The 18067-nt window shown below is 35.5% G+C and overlaps 1 protein-coding gene across 1 annotated transcript in view; it reads right to left on the bottom strand.

The window, feature by feature from the left end:
- Positions 1-18067, bottom strand: part of PDGFRB (platelet derived growth factor receptor beta) — a 74246-nt gene that overhangs the window by 21343 nt on the left and 34836 nt on the right. The window contains exons 3-11 of the mRNA XM_072400562.1: positions 12638-12691; positions 11422-11712; positions 10774-11040; positions 9902-10029; positions 9467-9635; positions 6765-6954; positions 5635-5750; positions 4217-4340; positions 3641-3864 (exon numbers count right to left, since the gene is read on the bottom strand). Of these exons, the coding sequence (XP_072256663.1) occupies positions 3641-3864; positions 4217-4340; positions 5635-5750; positions 6765-6954; positions 9467-9635; positions 9902-10029; positions 10774-11040; positions 11422-11712; positions 12638-12659 (1531 nt within the window). The 5' untranslated portion in view covers positions 12660-12691. The remainder of the gene's footprint in view (positions 1-3640; positions 3865-4216; positions 4341-5634; positions 5751-6764; positions 6955-9466; positions 9636-9901; positions 10030-10773; positions 11041-11421; positions 11713-12637; positions 12692-18067) is intronic.

Below are 18067 nucleotides of genomic sequence, written 5' to 3'. Positions count from 1 at the left end.
AGCAATATGGTCCAAAAAGCCCTCTTTGCCTATTTCTTCTTCTAATTTCTTTTTTCTATGTATATGTACACACATCTAAATGCATACATACAGGTTTGGCTTTATGTGCACGTCTATACATACAAGAGTGCATATGAAGCAAAACAAGCAATATACACAAAAAATACAAACTTACCTTAATGAGGACTGTGCAAAAGTGCAGTGCATTTTTCAACTGATAAAACAGTTCAGGCGCACATAGCGGGTCCACCGTGGCACATAACTATGAGCTACACGCTCCTAAAGTTTGGCGCAGAACTATGCGCATCAAACAACTGAGTTTTAACAAGACAATTGTGCTGTTTTTAGCCTTACAAATAATTCAGAGAAAGGAACAGCTTAAAAACAATCACAATTGTCTTTTTAAACTGTGTGTCCTAGGAGATTGGAAAGATCACATAACAACAAACCCCCCAAAAAATAAACGACAACATTTTAGAAACAACTTTATTCAAAAGAAACATTTGCTAAAAGGTCACAATAAAATATAAAAAAAACATCAAAACCAAAAACAAAAACACACATCACTAAACTACACCCTAAATGACAAAAAAATTAAGAAGAGCAAACAAAACACATGTAAACCCACACTTCCATGTAAAGCCAAAATAGTTCCAAAATGACCCAACAAATATTGCATTCAAAAAATACTTACCAAACCAATATGCAATTTTGGCCTATCAAGGGTAGAAAACTGGACTAGAAAATATTTATGCAGCACAAACATTGAAAAGGCAGAATTTTTCAATCAAACAATATGGCCACAAACACAATAACATAACACTTCAAAATTGCAAAATGGACATTAAAACATTCAAAGTAAAATAAAATAAAAAAAGAAGCTATTGTGCTAAATGGTAAGCAAAGTATCGAATGCAGCAACATAGATTAATTGGGATAACACACAAAACAACAGCCCCTCCCTCTGTCAAAGTTGGCTGTTTGTTTTTTTTTGCAATTGGACATTTCATTATCATTGATTGATATGATCCTTTAGATTTGTACACCAGTAAACAGATATTCTAATAATTAAAAAAATTAAATAAAGTTGGGGAGGATCCTACAATAATCATATATATATATGTGTGCTTGTGACTTTTGTGGGAAAATCTAGTCCGATGGCAAAGCCGAGGCTTCTCCCACGGAAAGTCGCAAGATTTACCCCCAGGCGGCTCCTCCCATCAGGCATGGTAAGCGTTTAGATAGACGCGATATGTAGAGGAGCTGAACTCAGTTAACTCTTGCCCAACAGGAAAGAAATAAGTCATTTTAAAATATGCTTTTTTCTTAGCGCATATAGATGTTTTAAACATTTGAACAGCACAAACTTTTTTTTTAGGGCTAACGTAACGTTAGGGTAACGTGTGTAATTAGAAAGAATGCTTTTTTAAGGGAACAGTGACTTTTAATGCAAGCTCGCCAGTGTAAAACTGCCAGGGATGCGCGGCTCCAGCAGCGAGCTCTTTTCTGTTACTAACTTCCGCGGGATTACGCCAGCACCTGAAATTTAGTTGGTGAATTGAGTGAAGGCTTCCGATTTTCGATCGTGAATACGAATGCGTGACCGAGCCTCCGATTTTGCTTAGTGAATCAGGGCCGATAACTGATGTATTAAAGACTATTCACTTCCATACAAAGAGAAAAGCATGCCAAGACAGCTGGCAAGAAGTCTCATCCAAAACAAAATGGTATGCAAAGCGAGATTTTTTAAAATAATTGGGAGCAGGATTAAAGCTGGCAAAGGCCTTTAGGCCAGAGAAATCAAACTAATATTTTTCCCCAAACATTTTTATTGATTTTTTAACATAAATATAACTAAATTAGAAAGTAAATATACATTAAAAAAACAAAATGACATAGCAAGGAATTATTTGGAAAATTAGGAAAATATTTGAATACAGAATCTAAAAACAAGCACAATTTGGATTAGCCAGCCAAATATAGGTGAAATAAAAAAAAAAAACACACAAAATAAAATTATACTTGCCCATATACAGTATGTATTATTGCCTTCTGAACAAAGTCAATAAACTAAACATAACCTCTAAGCAAGTGTAACTAACAGCCTGACTATATGACCCCTACTAAAGTCTATATGAAACATGTTATGAGTTGTCTAACTTCGATCAAAGAGTTTATTTTTTATTGAGTCTGGTAACAGAAGAAGGGTTATTAGGTATTGTTTTTTTTTTTTTTACTTATATTGAACATTATTTCTACTAATCACGTCTTACAACTCTCATGAGGCTTCAGATCGCCAAAGGCCAGCAATTCTGAGTCTAGCCGCAGATAGAATAATATAGACCAAGACTCTAAACTGAGGGGAAAGGATTCTATCTTTATTGTCAGAAAGGCTAGTGCAGGGTCTGGTTTGGCAAAGTAACCAGTAATGTCCAAGATACATTTCTACACTTTTTTCCTTATGCTAGCTTCATTCTTGTAGTACCATAGAGTATGATATTGTCTCCAATGGTAAGAAATTTGATAAAGGAAGAAAAATTTGATAATAAATATGTTTATTGGTTAAGTGTTTTTATACCAGTGCAGTATCCAGTAAAATTAAAAGTAGCTCTCGTTTTCAACCAAATATCTTTATCCTGAAGAGCATTGAAATGGAAAAAAATTAATCTTTATTTAAGGAGTGTGAGTTAAGTCTGCTCCAGATTTTAAGGGAAATCTTCACCCTCTTATTAGCATTCCTCTCAGACCAATGTTTATTTTGGCACAGTTGAAATGGATCTAGTAAGCAGTTGTAGTAATCAGTTGCAGTAAGGTAGTTGGGAAATTTCAGAAATTTCACTATCTTCAATAGTGTAGGGGACATGGGATAGTCCAGAAAATATGTTGGTGATCTTTTGGATTTATTATAGATTTCCATATTGACCTTGGGGTTTGGATGAAAGGATAGTTTGGTACTTTTAGGGAGGGGTCTAAAGAGCTGGCCAACAAAAAGTTGAGAGACTGTTAGTAGGTAACATGTTGTTTACATTTTCGCCTAATGTTTATCTGAATTGGCATTATTACAGTGTGTCAACTGGACCAAAAGAGATGCAATGTAATAATCTTTCAAATCTGAACACCCTATACCTCTCTTTCTACTCTACGCTCTTGGACCTTATACACACTTTATGTAAAATCCTAGGTTATTTAATAAAGCAGATATATGGATTCAAAAGAAGGTGAACGCTCATACATTTTTAGGCAATTGTATGGGAACTGCATGAAACACACATTCAGCTTTATCTAGCTGTAGGATTTCTTACTTAACTGACAAAAGTACACGTATGTTATTATGCTTATTTAGTGCTGATTTGGAATTAGTCAATTTAATACCTTTAATAAGTATGGTATGGCACATTACTCCCACATAAAGGGAAACTTATGTTTCAGCTCTAATGAAACACCTGTGGAAATCCCAATATACAGAATGTTGCATTTTGACATATTTAGTTTGTAAAAGGAGACTTTTCCAAAATGATTCAAATCTTTTAAAAGTTCAGCCAGTGAAGGACCTGGGTTAGTTATTGTCAGCAACTTGTATTTTTAGTAAGGTATATTTGACTTGCTTTAACAAACATCCATGTGATTGATATCTACTTACGATGGGGCACTAGGGTGACGTCACGATGGTGGCTCATTGCAAGATAATTCTCACCAAAACAACGTAAGGAGAGGGAATCTTCAATACTGCGGACATGGAGAATGCTCTTCACATAGTAGGTTCCATACTTTTCTGGCTGTGAATAACTGATGTTCATATCGTACTTAATCTGGGAGGATGTGTTGTGTAGAGGTTCCCATTGGTTCCATCCCTTACTGCTGCACCTGTTGGTGATAACATTGTCAATAAAAAAATCACAGATGAAATCATGTTTTTTCCTCATAATTCTACACAAAAAATATTTTGATAAATGTGGGCTTCAAAATGCTAGCTGCCAGGCTGTCTTTGGTTACAGTTCTTTTTAAGTTACTGTCTGCGGTTAAGTCTGCATTCTTGCATCTGATCATTGAATCAGAGTACTGAAGACACACAATTACATATATGACTGTATAATATGAACTATGTATGATATGAACTAGATATATGACTGTATGATATGAACTAGGATTTTTTGAAAGGTTTGTAATCCCAGGCTCCATATTTGCTTTCAGTAAGCACTGTAGTACCAAATCATACCTTTTTATCTCAGTACAGATGTACCAAGTGATATCTGGCCTTGGCATCCCTTTGCCAACACATGTCACTATCTGTCCACCTCCTGTAGGATGACTGTCAATCATTTCCTTAATTTCAACTGGCACTAAATACAAAAAACAAAACAAAAATCATGCATATAATGGAGACATTTTGTTACTTATACCATTAGCTTCAGAGATTCTTCATAAGGATATAGGTTGATTTACTAAAGTTCTGTTTATGTTAATCCTCCATTAGCGTTAAACTTTACCTTCAGTGCCTATGATTGGGTGTCTTAAATGTACAGAGCAGTAAACTTTGACTTAGTGCTGTAGGGTTGCAGAAGTCTTGAATTAGGCTTGGCCCTTACTGCTCCTATAGGAGCCATCTTCATGATAATCCTCTGGTTGCTTACTCTTGTAGATAAAGCAGAAATAGGAGATCTTCCACCATTGGCTTTCTCTTTCTATCTCTGCATTAGAAGGTCTCGTCTGTCAGAACCCAACAAAAGAAGACAGCAATAGAAAATCTCCACTGCCACTCATAATTACAACAGTGAGTGGCTGTGAAGTTATACTTGTGGGCCATTCTGATATGGTGGTGATGGGGACCCTGGGATAAAGGTGGGGGTGGGGGTGGGGGGGGGTCTGATAAAAAGGTGGAAGTCCTTGATGTGAAAGCAGAGACTGTCATGAAGGAGAGGACTCTCATGTAAAGTTGGTATATCTGATTTTAGGGGAATTCTAATGCGAAAGGAGGAACTTGAACATAAAAGGGATGGGCATATATTTGACAGGTTAGGAGGTGCTCCTTATGTGAAGGGGGATGTCTTCACTTTAAAGGAGTGTTGACGTGGAGGATGGGATAGATCCTAATTCTGCATTGGCCTTTAGGTCTGAAGCTGTACCACTGCTATAAGTGATGATAATGATTGGGTCACAAATGTTTAACCCAAACAATATTCTCATATGAACTGGTTCAGCCATAAAAACTTCAACATTTTAGTTTAGCTGTAACTTTTATTCCATGCACTGGAAGTACACAATGTGATCAATCAACCTTGAACCCAAGATAAAAAATACTGCTTGTTATAACATAAATTATAAGTAATTTTCCAGACTTTTGTTATAAACTTGCAATGTTGCGGTTAAATCACCTGGGAAGAAGAGACCGAGGAGTTGCTTCCTTCTGAAGCATACTAATATATGCAAAACATTAGTATAGAGTTGAGGACTGTTTTTATGATAATTTTTTATTTTTTTTATAATTTTTTACATTTTTGATTTAAATTTTTTAAACTGTGATTTAAGAGGAATTTATTAACACAGACATAAATACTGTATACTGAAAAGTTCAATTTAAAACTATTGAGCAGGTTTCTGACAGTGTTCATGGTGATAAAAGTATTGATTACTCACCATTTATCTGAAGGTTAAATGTCATGTTGGCAGAATCGTCCTCGTTATAGGCTTTCAGAGTATAAGAACCTCCATCTTGTTCTTTGACCCTCACAAGTGACAATGTAGTAACATATCTGAAATTCAAATGTTGGTTGCATAAATGTTAGGTTAAACTCTTCCCAGTTCTACAATCAACGTCTTTTATACCATTAGTTTGTCTCAGTAAAGTGGTAACTGATGACATCTCTGACATGTCCCCAGCTCTAAAGGAAAACAAAATCTTGGCTTTAAAAATAGGACCCTAAGTCTATCATATCCTAATTAAAAATTATTCGGATTGGTTAAATACTCTAAATTACATTTTTTAAACACTGGAAACCTGGAAATCACTCATTGTTTGTGAGTCCTATTTCAGTAGCTTCAGCAAGTCTTTTGAGTGTCCAATATTATAGGCTGTCCAAATCACCAATAAAATCATTTATCTAAAAAAAAAACAAGCAATAACACCAACCATTCCATCATGTGTTGGTGATCAAGATCACCGACACATGCAACTATGTGAAGTGGCTCAATGACTTGATTTGTGTGGGGAATATTGGCTGAATTGAGCTTCCTTGAGGGAACACAAAGCACAACACTGCCCCAAGGACTGGAACAGGTAGAACAGGCAATTACAATGTTGCCAACACTGTCCTTTCTGGGTAGGGTGTGCAGGGGGCATTTAGAATGACCAAACGGATACTCAGACTTCTGCAAAGCCTTCTAACTCTTCCCATCATGGCTAAATCCTGCAGCAGGCTCTTCCTTTGCATCATTGCTGAATCTGAGGCTTATGGGAGACTGCCACTGGTGTAGTGCTTATAGTATATATTCAATATTAAATTTTTGATATATTATAAAATTTAGATAAAATAATAATAATTACGTTTGAACATGTGTATTCAGTTTAAGACATTCTAATTTAATTAGCCACACCACCAACTTTTTGCAATGATACTTCATTATCATATCCTACCTATTTTCTTGGTAGATATTACTGAACATTGGCTTTGGGCATTCATATAACCCCACAAAGCACATTGACATTTACCCCAAAAACAAAGAACTGCTTAGAACAGAAATCAGGGGGAAGATATTCAAAAACTCACGTGTTTTCATCAGTTTTCTCAGTCTCAATGTTCACAAGGCTATTGTTATTTCCAGTTAACAAATGGTCCCCTTTTAGCCACTCGATGGTAGGTTTAGGGTAAGATTCGATGGATACCACAATGGATGTACTTTGATGTAGATTAATAGGCTGTAATGTGCCTTCCATGTTCATCTTCACGTACCCCTTATCTAGGTTAAATTATACAACAGTTATGCAAAGGCAGATACCTTGTTTCCCCGAAAATAAGACAGTACCTTTTATTAATTTTTGCTCAAAAATGCACTAGGTCTTTTTTTCAGGGGATGTCTTATTTTTTCATGAACAAAGATCAACATTTTTTCTTGAACAAAAAAAATCAACATTTATTCAAATATAGTCATGTCATCATCTTCTGGAACATCATCATAACTCTCCAAACCCTGAATTCCATCTTTAATTTCTTGTGACTCCATTTCCTTCAAAACCATTGGCCCCAAGTTTCTAATGTCTAGCAATAGCGCTTTTCCTAAATGAGCACCCCTTGACCATGTATTTATATATAGATTGTAGCTTATTTTCAGGGTAGGGATTTTTTTCAAGCATCCTCAAATATACAGAAAATTCATGCTGGGGCTTATTTTTGGGGTAGGTCTTATTTTCGGGGAAACAAGGTAGGTTCCTCCCTTACAAATTCTGTACCAGCATATCTATTTATTAATTTTACATGGGAAAGTTTTTGTATGTGTTGTATGTATGTACATTGTTGTATTTTTCCTAGCTCTGCCTAAAATATTCATTGTCAAATATTTAGTGCAAACGTGCAACATCCTGTTAGATTTTAGTTTAATAATAATTGAAATTGCATTGCTCTTCCTTGGACTAACCATATTACAACCATAATATTAAGCTGGTGTTTTCAGTGATGGGCAAATGATAAGTGACCACAAACCAGAGTGCCAGTAGATGGAAAGTTTTTTCACTATGTAGTAATACACTTATTATAGCATTAAACCATGGGTCCTCAACTCCTGTCCTCGGTGGTCAGGATTCACAAACATTTTTTTATATTTCTCCAAGAGACAACAGTAAATGAAGTGAAGAAGGATATTAAAAATTCAGAAATGTACTGTTTTTACTAAAATTTGTACTGCAAGTGGCCTGACGGAACTTGAAACCCCCTGGTTTAGACTATGTGTACCACGGTAAGCTTTACTTTTTCCAGTCTAATGTGTCCATCAACAAGCAATACTAAAACAGCTATACTGTTCTAATATAATGGAGTACAACACACAAATCACAATCTTCTAATGATTACAAAAAGGAAAAACCATTAGCATATGATAGCTACTGGATGTTCCATATGGGAGACAATTGCTTACAATTAATTTTTAGGTCTTCAGCAATCCATGAAAATAGGAGATATTTTTGTCAACATATTTTGTTGGGTTTTGCACATTATATCCTCCATTACTTTAAAGCTAACATGGAATGCTACCTAATCATATCCCCTTATTATTAGGAATCAGGGGGTCTTGCATATAGGCATCATGCTTATGCTTTGGAGCACCATTGTGGTAACGGGAATTGAAGTTGTCAAGTTGCAGTATCAAGTATAAGGTCAAGTTATTCTTCAGAATAATACCTTTTTTCTGTCAGAACCCTCATTAACAGCGGAACAGTTAATTGCCATAATAATGCTAACAAGCAGTTCCTATACATAAAAAAAATCATGAGATGGTCATCAGTAATAGGTTAGTGGGTCTAGTGTCACAAGTGAAAATGTATGCCCTGCTGAGCAGTTAGGGAACTAGTGCAGTATAGATCTATTGCTGTTTGAGTCAGAGTTGGGAACTAGTGAGGTAGGGCTGTGGGGTATCTGTCCGTATATCTTGTTTTGTGGAAAAACCTCCAGTCTTTGATTATATACTTGTCTTGGTTGATAAAGTCACATTTTCATATACCTAGTCCTTTTGGGGAGGCCCACAGATTATAGATTATCTCGGTAATAACAATACCATTAACATTTTATTTTACATTTTGACTATTTTGACTTTGAGGGGTAATAGGATACTGCCTAATGCCGGCCGGCAACTCGCCGGAGCGCTGGTGCCACCCCCTTGCAGTTCCGCCACCGTGGTAAATAGGTAAAGCTCCCTGAAGGTCAATCCCTCTCCTCCGCAATGCATGCGGGGAGAGAGAGTTCACTTTTAAAGGGGCGTTCCCTGGTGGTGAGCGAGACCATTAGGGCGGGTCGGGCCAAGTGTGCTTCCGCCCACCCCATAAATGGCCTAGTGGCCATAAAACTTTGCAGGATAGAAAGTGAAGGGAAAACCTAGTTTTACAGATGTCACCCATTACCAGATTAATGAGAACAACATTAATGAGAACACCTTTCTTTCTATTATATCTAGCATTGCCTGCTTGATCAACTTGGTTTTTGATCACTTCTGTCAAACTGAAAATCCAGGTCATGAATAAAGAGGGAGGGTAGTGTTCTTTGTCTATTTAAGCCTATTCACAGCAAAAGCTATTCCCAACATAACTCATAACGAATCAGGCAACGGAAAAAAAACAAAATTGTATTTATTTGTTTGCAACATTTCATTTATTCTAAAAAAAATAAATAAAAAAAAGTATGTTTATAGTTCAGAACAAAATATTAATATTACAATATATGTAAGCATCTAAAACATTCCCTTTAAACTCAATGTGTGTTCATACCTAGAACAGTAATGTTGACATCTTTAATTTCATAATCTCCAGAATACACTTCCTCCACTGTGCAAGTATAGGTTCCCGAGTCCTCCATTGTGGCGTCTGATATATGCAGAACAGAACTTACAGAATTACCAGATGTAACTGAGTGTTCTAAAACAGCGTGCCTTCCTGCCTGTTATGCAAAAAAAAAACACAATAGATGTGTGCTACAATGAAAAAGAGTTTAAATTGGTTTTATTGCTGTCTCTGACCTGTGCCAATTGGGACAAGATGTCACAGAGAGCACTTAACAATAATTGTTTTCAACGCAGTGTCTTACATATCAGATGAGAAGATATTACCCTAAGAAATGTAAACCATTGTAGGTGGCTGAGCAGCAGTATCTTTCCTAAATTAGAGACAAGAACTAGGCTGGTTATGATTAAGAATAATACATACCTCCCTACCAGGGTACTCCCAGGTGAAGTTCAGGATTTCATTATCAGTAACTGTGCATATAATAGTGATATTGTTTCCTATTTTCACTGTGCTTTGTATGGGGGAAACATCCATGTTGAGAGTTGAAACTTAAAAACGAAAAAGGAAGAGTTACTTTACAAGCAGTAATAATGCAATACTGAAATGCATATAAAAAGAAGTAATTCAACACAAACTAAACAAATCTGCAAATGGGTAACAGTCCTGCCTTGTAGGTCTGAAATATTAGGGTACTCTACATACGCAAGCAATTTTTTCTATACAAGGATCTATATTCTATACATCACTGCCATATTTATGTCCATTATTGATAGGAGTATTGAGATGATTTCAGCTACAGTGAACAATTGTGCAAACATGTTGCAAAGCATCAGGTTAACTGCACCTACTATTCTTCAACGTTTAGTTTAAATTCCAATCTGGAGGTTAGGGGGTCTATGCAAGTTCTGAAAAAAAGTAATGACTGACCGAGAAAATCTCACCCCGCCAACCATCTTCTAATCAGGCTTAGCCAGCAGGCATTAGACTAGCCCTACATATATTCAAACGTAAAATCCAGTGTACATTTGTAATCCATGTAGACAGGGGCATATTTAGACACCATGATGGCCCTAGGGACACTTGAACTTTTTTGTACATCCTTTGAACCATGCATCACTAGACCACTAAATAGCAAATTCGCATGTAAAAAATTTATGGGGATGCACTTCCTTTATTGTGATCTTCACCTAAATCTTTGAATGTCCCTGAATTCAGATTGCTCAAGATCTTTAAGAAAACACTTTGGTGCTATAGACTATACTGTATTTGTAATATTTAACACAGCATTTTACCTTGCAAACTATAGATATAAAATGAACTGGAGGAGACTTCTTTCCCATCCAGTGATGCTTTACAATAATAATTCCGGTCTTCAAAATATCCGGTAAAACCTTTCTTGTTGTCATATTGGTAAGGAATTTCAATATCTCCTGTCTTCTCATGAAGAGTCACAGTGGCATTAGGGTAAGTCACTCGGCATGGAATGGTATTTTTGCTGTTCAGTGGAACAAACAGGAACTCCCCATGTTCTTTAATTGGCAAAAACCACATTTCAGGATCTAGACAAAAAGAAAAAAACTTGATAGTTCAAAAATCATGCAAGCAACAGACCAAGTATTTAGCTATAATTGATGAACGATTGACAACACCATAAGATTACCCCACAATTACCAGTGTTTTGAGCCTGCCATGTGTGCTCTTTCAGCTACCTATTAGAAGGATTTAAAACTTGAATATGTGAACAATCTATATTCTTGTAATAAATCAACTTCAATGTGTAGAAGTGCCTGGAACTAAGGTTTGTTCTACCATTCAGCACATTGTTTGAATGGGACCCATATATTGTGTTGATTAAATAAATATATATAATAAAAAATCCCACTTTAAATTGTTTTAAGATAAGCACTGTTCATTTTGTCACATATTTGTATTTTTTTTACCTGGTACAAAGATGTAGACGGATTCCTCTTCATCTCCTTGACTAGCTGACTGGTACAGACATGAGTAGAGTCCGGTGTTCAGACCGCTTACATTATAAAGAGTCAGGGTATTGGTATACAGACCGTTGTTGTATTCCAGACTTGAGGAAACAATTTGTTCATCGTGTTTCCAGGCTATCCTGGCATTGGCAGTACAAGTTAAAGTAAAGGTGCTGTCAAGATTTAGCACTATTTCTGATTCATTTGGGTTGATTTGCAGCGAGGAAGTTCTCCAAGTTAATAATAACAAACCTGGAAATATAAAGTTTAATGTATTTTGTTAATATGTTGTTTTTTTAACTGTTGATAATCACTGCTGATAAAGGAATGATATAGTCTGGCTTTACACCAATGCAGAACTGTAATAAATATTGACCAGTAATGCATTTTTATGCATTTACCACAATCCTTAACATGCAGGAAAATAATAATAAACCAAACCCTAATGCACATTTATTGCATTTTCCCTCATTTCTAGTCCAAGTGATGGGTTTTAGATTGAGAAGAGATAAAAAATAAATCATTTTTTTATGTATACGAACAGCAAATAAAATCATCTCCTCAATGTGGCCAATAACAGCATTTATATCTTGAAAGAAGTTCCAAGCTTCTCTATTAACTTGTGCATTTGGCTGGAGTTGAGCACGTGCTTAACCCGAAATGTTTACCAGAACAATCCAGAGGACTAAAGAAAATATTGTTGTCTCTGTTTTGCCAGTTCTGCTGTGGAAACACTTCATTGCACAAATAGTGGTTACTCAGAATCCAAGGGATTAACCCTTTTAAAGACCTCAACATAGGAAATGCAGTAACTTTAATATAAGGAATTATTTCTTTTTTTATATTATATTATCTTTCATAATATTCACAAAAAAAATTCCTTGACGGAGAATGAATCTCTGCTTTTAAACATGAACTTGGTATTTTCTCCACTAAAGAATATATTAAAAATATTAGATTCGCTTTATAAATAGACCCCTAAGAATGGTCATAATTTCCATACAGAAACCATTACATTTATTAATTAACACAACATTTACATATAGAAGGCTACATTCACAATCTGCATGGTATCCTTTTAAATGTTTATTTTAGTTTATTCATTATTTGTTCTGTTCATTTTTTCTAGTCTTGGAATTCTGTTGGTTCCTTTTCCAGCCTGAACGCTAAAAATTACCTGTAATTATATACAGATTCATCTTCTAGACCTCTTTACTTCAACTTGAATACCCTGTGGAAACAAAAGAATGTCTGTTATTAATGATGTAGTTCTTAGAATTTTGCATCCAAAAGCTCCATCCCCAACATTTATTCACCCCACTGTAGTGTAAGCAGACACATCCTGCATGAGAGTGGCAACTCTACTCTGAGTTCAGAAGCTGTTCAGCATTGTTGCCACCTCATCCCACGAAGCTGCAATAGGGGAACTTCAGAATGGTTGGGCTTTGCAAAGGGACTAAAAAAATCTGTAAGAGCAGATGGACTTATGCTGCACATTTGTAATTAGAATGCTATTTACATCAAAAAATCTAACTTAGCAAATATTATTTAAAGAGAGTAAGGAGACATTAGGCCCATTTCACACACAGAATAAGGATAAGGATCCTTATTTTAAAAAAAGTAACAGCTGCAGGTATATTACACTATGGGTATCTGTATTTAACAAGCACACCTATTTAGAGGAAATATGTTTTCCAAGGGACCTGGTTATAATTAAATTTGACATTGTCCAATGCAGCCCAACTTGTTAAATAAAGTCAGGCTACAGTGTGTTTCCAATGAGGGTCTAAGAAATTCTCCCAAATTCACAGAGTAGAAACAAAGGGACTCTCCTGTCATTTTTTTTTACTCCTTGTGACAGTGGTTAAATAGAGTTGAGGATCTTTCCTTTTCCCACTCTATCCAAAACGAATAGTTTTCTTTTATTCAAAGTTGAAGTCATAGTTAGGTTTTCGGCATAACTTTTAAATATAAACCAATATAGTATTAAATTGTTATTATTTGCATAAAGTTGTCTTATGCACCAGCCCTTGAGTGTCCAGTAAATACAGGAAAAACTGTTTGTTTTTAGATCCCATCATAAAACAATATGCTGCATTTTTAATTTCCTCTGTCTATTGATTTTGTTATTTGACTCTTTGTTATGTCTATTTAGTTACTGCTATCTACTGATACTATATACAAAACAGTAGTAAAATATTTGCTGCATCTTGTGAGTTAAGCCTTTTTGTAGTACACATACCATGACATGTTACAGCCCCCTCTCTCATCGCTCGGTCCCTTTTTTGTCCCTGGACTTATAAGGTTTTGTTTTTGGAGCATCCTTTTTTTTACTGTAGATCTCTTTAGATCAGCACTTATTTCTTCATCTTAGACCTTGTGCAGGGCACATTCCTGTTGTGAATGTTTTATGTAACACAAAGGCCTGTTTTAATGTCTTTACCTTACAGTACTTTCCACTATTTACACTATAAACTTTTTTTGGTACGTAATAATCACATTGGTTCGTTTCACAGATATTTGAGCAGCATGAGTGAATACAGAGAGGAAAGAATATTGCAGTAAATAAGCTGTTACAGAAAGAAATGAAAATTGTGTTCTTGGTAACTGAAGGGCCAACATTTTATGGCAGTAAAAAAAACAAAAAAAAATAATTTGCAGTAGAGTAAAACAACTAAAGACTATTTAAAAACAAAATTATCTTTTTAAACAAACTATTGACCTGTTATCTTTTGAAGGGGAAAGTTAGCTTTATTAAGAGCATTAGATATTGAGACATGGGTTTGTCCTCACCTGCACTGGCCGATATTCACAGCCTTCTTCCTATTTAGATGGGCTTCATACTAAAGCAAACAATTAACAGCCCTCTGAGCTTAAAATACTGTTATTTCCCTCTTTTGAATACCAAATGCTTCTGACATTTATTTAACATTTCTAAATGCTCCTAAGGAATGTATCTTAAAGTGGAAGTAAACCCAAATAACAAAAAGGCACTAGGAGGTCAAGTTTTGGCAAAAGAGATGTCCAAAGTTCCTTTTGCCCCAAAAAAACTTTTCCCCTTGCTTCTGTTTTTTACAGTGCTTACATTGTACCACACTTGTGCCATCTGGTGTAGAGTCTGGCTTTTTCCTGGAAAAGATCTTGCCGCTGTAGACAATGTAGTTCATAAACACATCAGTTACATCAATGGCTGCCCAATAGCTAAAGAGGGTCACAGTCTAATCCCAGACCTATGATAGCTGCAGGCAGAAAAAGTTATGCTGTATACAATTACTAATAATTGCAAAAGCTCACCCACACACCTGACTATTGGTCTACTTTAGGTAAGTTTTAGTGAGTATAAGAGACTTTTTTTGAACTAAAGAAAAAAAATAAAATAAAAAAAAATAAAATATTAATAAACTGAGTATTAAAGTTAAAAAGTAATTACACAAGACATTGTCGATCCAGGGAATAACTGATTGCCTTATGGAATCTGGATGTTTTTTTCCCCATTGGAGAAAATTATACCATGCTTTATAAGTGTTTTTGCCTTCCTCTAGACCAACTGGTCATCAGGGTTTCTATCTGGGGCATGCAAGTATTTTTCATTTATTTTAAGTTAAACTAGATTGACTTTGCCCTTTTTCTATCTCACTAGCTGTAATTATATTATATAATTTATATTTATAATGCTTTGCAATAGCTACAAACAGTAGATCCCAGAAAAGTATGTAGTAGAAAAAGAAATTTTGCTAAAGAAAGTGTTAGGATTCTATGCTGGGGTTCCTAGTCCATTATTACAGCCATTACTGAGGATGAAATATAGCTTGCAAAAAAATTTACAAAACTGACTGACCTGGTTTCCTTCCTTTCAATTTGAAATGTGAAAGAATGTTGTACTGAGGCTGTGATTTCCATTATTGCTACATAAATTGATTGCTTGCTTTGGGCAGTGATAATTCATTACACTATAAAAACTAAATAAGATTAAAACCATAATTATCATTGTTAGATGTAGATGGCTTTGTCTGTTGGTATGTTCTCCTCTTTTGCATGATTAAGCTGACGTGGCCTTTGAGGGAATAGACACAATTATAAGCCTGCGGAGGAAGACAGAGAATATGGAGGAGTGGGGAAAAAACGACTGTCTCATGAATGCTCTGGCTACAAGCAATAACTAATAATGAAAAGTAATTATCTAAGGAAGGTTTTTTTTTGGGATAGATGATTAAAATTGTAATATGTTTAATTAAATTTAAAGCTGAAGGACTATTAAAAGAGCCTTAAGTCTAATTAAAAAAAAAAAAGGAGTAATTGTGTACAAAGCCTCTATTTTTTCAAGTTAAGAGGGTCTAAATTGACCTGCAGTGAATCTTTCAGAAATGTAGTATTCTTTCCTTTAGGGTTCTATTTATAAATTCTCCACCTGCGCATTTGGCCATTTTCTTGTTCAGATGCATTTGAATCCTCTCTTCAATGCATAATAAAACTAAGGCCCATTCTGTTGCCTAGTGGCCAATTATATTAAAAATATAGCAGTCATTAAAGTATATAAATATATATAATATATAATGTTATTCCTTCTCCACATATCTCAATATAAAAAAAATGTTTGAATCTTGGGTAAATATTTTATAAATAAACCCCTTAGTGTCTCTTTATTTGGGGATTTGAGAACTTTAGTGAGCTTTTTGTATACTGTTTTTTCAAATCATAACAAATACATAAAAACTTTGTACAAATAAATGATAAACATCTTCCTTAACCCACAGGAGTCATTTAAATCACATTACCCTTTAAAGCTTACAAAAGCATTAAGTTCACCTCTATTATTGAAATTCAATTGAAACAATTTACTGAAATACTGATTTTTAACAAAATTGCGAGATTAAAACTCATGTTTACTCATCCCTACATACCATGTGGTTTCAAGGAATAGAAAAGCTACAACCAGAAAATACAACCAGCTTTGTCCTAGCCAAAATAGTAAGCAAAGGGTTAAAAAATTTTTTTACATTTGTGCCTGGATTCCAATGGGTAGATTTACACCCTTTTATTGGAAAATTTCAGGTTTCTCTCTATGCAAAACAAAAAAGAAACGTTGCCTATACATACACTTTGATCAACCTTCCCCACTCCTATTCACCCAAACTTTATGACTCCTTCCTCAACTGCAGCCATCATCAGAATGCCAAGTACTGGCTGGTATCGGGACCTAGTGATGTCACTCACAACATTATGTGACAGTGCAGTGGAAGATCACTGTAGAGGTGTGGATTAGTGAGTTGGGGGTTCGCACAGACACTGTTTTTTATGAATCTCTTTAGGTAAGTGACATAAGATTTTAAAGGGATAAAGGGACTTTGATAGGGGGAAAGATGGAGGGTGGGTGAATATTGATACATAGACCCTGATTTATGAAAGCTCTCCAAGGCTGGAGAGAATCAAATTCAGAAGTGAACTGGGTGATGCGGAAAAACCTGGAATGGATCTGGTCCAGGATTCAAAACATTTGCTAGCAAATTGAAAATGATTTTTAAAAATCCATTCCATGTTTTCTGGATCACCCAGTTCACTTCTGAAAGTGTATTCTCTCCAGCCTTGGGGAGCTTTCATAAATCAGGGCCTTAAAGTGGAGCTAAACTCAAAAGAAACAAAAAGTCACCAGGAGTTAGTACTAATTAACAAAAAAGACATTCAGTGTCCTAGCTCCTGGAGAATTTTGGTTTAAGCCTTACACTAGATGGTGCATGTGCCATATTGTGCATTAGGTGGCTCACACAAACCAAGCTACCCAGCTGAGAGTTACATCCTCAGTTGCCATCCAAAAGCCACAGTGGATTGCTGTCTTCCAAGAAGTCCACTGTGAGGCCAGCAGCAAACATGGCACCTTCCGAGGATTCAGATATGACAGGTCCTGGACATGGGTAAGGGTGTGCCATGATCGGCAAGTATATGGTGCAGAAGCTTACAATTACCAATGAGTTCATTGTTTGTATAACGTCAGAAAGTGAAAAAGAACGGTAGAATATTTTATTGCTATACAGTTGCATATACAGTACCATCTAGGCCACCAGTCCGATCAGAAGTTTTTAAAATGTTAAAATCTGAAAATGTGCACCCACGTAGGGCTGGTCATCTAAAAAAAAAACTCATCAGAAACATATAAACTATAAATACAAAGCTCAATAAGAGGTCAATTTTTCTGTGAAAATTGCTGCTCTACTCCAGTAAGTGATGATAAACATCATATTTACAGAATTTCAGGAAATGATCTCAGTGGGATGTTTTATGTGTTCACATATTATCCCAGCAAAAACAGGCCTGATAGCAAAAAACTCAAACTGGCATCATTATTTAGTCTATAACTCCCCATATCAGTGTGACTTATTTACCACGTATTTGTCATATCTTTTCAAGCAGTTCGCTGCCTCCCACTACAGGACCATATGGTCCTGAGCCTTCTACTTAAATCCAAACAACTTTTTTTTTGGCTGGACCTTCCTGTAATTGCAACATCCCATCCTCAAAGTCTCCAGACTCTCATGACACAGGATTTATTCATAGAACTGATTACTATCATGGAATTTTTTTTTCTATCACAACCCCCCTTTTTTCAAGTTTT

Source organism: Pyxicephalus adspersus, chromosome 2, assembly GCF_032062135.1.
Source record: "Pyxicephalus adspersus chromosome 2, UCB_Pads_2.0, whole genome shotgun sequence".
Lineage (NCBI taxonomy): Eukaryota > Metazoa > Chordata > Amphibia > Anura > Pyxicephalidae > Pyxicephalus > Pyxicephalus adspersus.
The sequence above is the reverse complement of the archived record's forward strand: the minus strand, read 5'-3'. Positions and strand labels throughout refer to the sequence as shown.